We start from the raw sequence: 2,784 nt of genomic DNA on the forward strand, positions 1-2,784 counted from the left end.
CACTGCAGGCTGCTGCTGCTTGCTGGCTCGGGCAGCCCGTACCGCTATGGTACATTACTCACAGCCCAAAACTAGAAGGACCGCTCCGCTCAGCGGCGTGCAATTGGACACTAATGCATTTGAATTCACAACTAATGAGAAGTGGTTAGGTGCCCTCGGCTTTTTTTAACATGCTCTTGAAGGTGTATGGTATGTTAAACAGACATCGTCGTCTTCATCCTATTGCAGTTGTATCACCATCCTACCATCGTTAGTACTTCTTAATCGCCATCCAATTTTGTCATGTCGTCATCTTCATGCCGCCTTAATCCTTATACGGTCACGGTCGCTTTTCGCCTTCATTCTGTCATAGTCATCGCAGTGTGCTTATGCTGTCGTCCTAACGACGCCATTTCCCCGCCATCGACGTTATAGCGTTTTCTCAAATTATTGGCGTCATGCATTACTGGTTATATGGTCGTCGTCATGACGACTTCTTTGTTCCATCATCATGATTTAGGCATCTTCATCCAATTGGTGTCCTGCCACCCTCGTCAACGCATCGTTGTCATAAGTTGTGATCATGCCATTTTCGTGAAGATGTCGTCGTCGAGCTCTCATCGTTGTTCCACCGTATTCATCGTATCGCTGTCATACAGTTGTCTTCTTGTCGTCAGTCGTCGTCATTCATGAGATTTTTGTCAAATACTCGCCGTCATGCCATCGTTTCCATTCCATAGCCGTGGTTTCAATGTCTTCATGTTGTCGTAATTCATTTGTGTTCATATGTGTGATCCACAAGTTTGAGTTTCACACATTTATGCTGAGCTGGGTGTCTTTCCGTGAAAATGTTTCCAAAATTGTCACGTGCCCTATAATTGCATATTGTTGTTGAGCAAGAAGAGCGTTCTTTCCGACCAGAAACTAATATTCAGCTTAAACTCATTCCCACTGCGCGTGGCATCTGCATTTTTTTATGAAAACAGAGTACTATATTGAACTACCGGGCTCGCATTTGACAATCCCCTCCATTCATTCCTTCTCTTTCACCCTGTTATTTTTGGCGGTGTTATTTCACCCTGTTATTTTTTGCCTGTTATTTTTGCCACTGGCAAAGGAGGCGCAACTAAGGAAGTACTTGCTCTACACTAAATGTCAGACACTGTTCCCCTCTTCAAGAAGCAATAAACTCATTGCTAACCATCATGCAATGCGCACGTTTCAGATAAGGTTATACACATACACGTATGTCTGCCTTCCAATGCGACATGTTAATGACTAAGCGCTTGAAAAGACGGTGCTGAAGAGGGCGAGCAGAACATGTTGTGTGGTCACTTTTTGTCACTGTTTTGTAAAGTGATATGTATTTCTTGCACTCCCACATCAACAAGGCAGAAGATCAACTCTTGTCAAGATAACGTTCTTTTACGTCTTTGAGTCGTAAATGAAGGAAATGCATACGCAGGAATGTACCGGATACGGTAGCTAGTGCCGTACAAAGCAGATTCGCTGCTGCAGGCACTCCCAGTAATTGGCACACGTAGCAGTCTTATATTGTGCATAAATGTATTACAAACTAGTATTGTGACAGTCTTTCCCAGGCACACCGTAAACTAATCACTCATAAAATTGCAGCGTTGTTTCCAGTCCATGTACTGATGAAATAGGTAAATAAAATCCATTATGACAAATATGACACCGTGTTATTGTCACAGCTTACCATCCGTTGGTATGAAGCAAACAACATAGTAGGTTAGAAAGGAAGATAGGAGAATCCTCATTGCTTCACTATGGTCTGAAGCAAGCCTTGTCAAGAGGAGCAGATAGTTGTAACTGCTGAGTGCATTTGTTTTTAAAGCATGCGCACTGATACACTCACTTAAAGAACGAAACCAATGCTTCAGCAACCTCAAACAACAATAACACTTCAATACGCGTGTATTCCTTCTGCAGCTGCAAGCTTGACAGCTTCGCAAAGAGATGAAGGTTGTCAGATTGCGGTTGATGAATGAAACAAACAGTGGTCATTTTCTGCGCTCTTCTGCGTGTGTTTGTGTGCTTTTAGACCGCAGGAACTAAAGGTATTAATAGAACAGTTGTCATTTAAGAAGCATTGCGAAAACAGACAGGGTAAACTGTTCAAAGGATACAAACTGCGATCTTTTCTGAATATGAGCCATTGCATATAATATACGTTAGAAAGTGGGAGATGGGGTATGGCAGAAACTTCCAAGATCAATGTATAGAAGGTTTCACAATATAAATTAAACAGACTGTTACTCTAAACATACGTATATCTATTAATTAGGTGCTTCATTTAACTGATACATTGGAAGAAATATTTTCCATCTATTACGTAGCAGAATTATGGCGTAGCAATTCTCAAGAACAGCATTTTGTATTTATTTGTACGTTGCAGACATATCAAACAGGGTCCATATTTCTCACAGTAATCTGGAATAAGAGAACATGATGCCGTTAGAGCAATTAGGAGCTCAAAAGTGGGCTGGTTTTGGTCATCTCTCGATTAGGTAAGGCCTGAGTCACGTAACCGCCATTAGTCCCGTTGCGCTACTGTCACGGCCCCTGCGCCGATCAGGAGAGAGTGTTTACTTTCCGGGTTCTTCTAAAAAAAGTCAAGGTATCGCCCGAAAGGCGAAGCACCGATTAGGATAGCAAATTAGTGGGCAGCTATACAAAGTAAGGATAGTAGTTTTATCGGCCGTATAAACTTGTAAACACACGCATACTAACTCAATGAACAAGCATGGTGTCATAGGCGCGTACGCAAACATGAACACATCT

General features: G+C 42.3%; 1 protein-coding gene across 1 annotated transcript in view; it reads right to left on the bottom strand.

Annotated features, from left to right (window-relative positions):
- Positions 1-1,803, bottom strand: part of LOC119457925 (papilin-like) — a 75,639-nt gene extending 73,836 nt beyond the window's left edge. The window contains exon 1 of the mRNA XM_049670550.1: positions 1,700-1,803. Coding sequence (XP_049526507.1) covers positions 1,700-1,760 — 61 coding nt within the window. The 5' untranslated portion in view covers positions 1,761-1,803. The remainder of the gene's footprint in view (positions 1-1,699) is intronic.
- Between the last annotated feature and the right edge of the window lie 981 nt (positions 1,804-2,784).

Source organism: Dermacentor silvarum, chromosome 7 (assembly GCF_013339745.2).
Source record: "Dermacentor silvarum isolate Dsil-2018 chromosome 7, BIME_Dsil_1.4, whole genome shotgun sequence".
NCBI classification, from domain to species: domain Eukaryota; kingdom Metazoa; phylum Arthropoda; class Arachnida; order Ixodida; family Ixodidae; genus Dermacentor; species Dermacentor silvarum.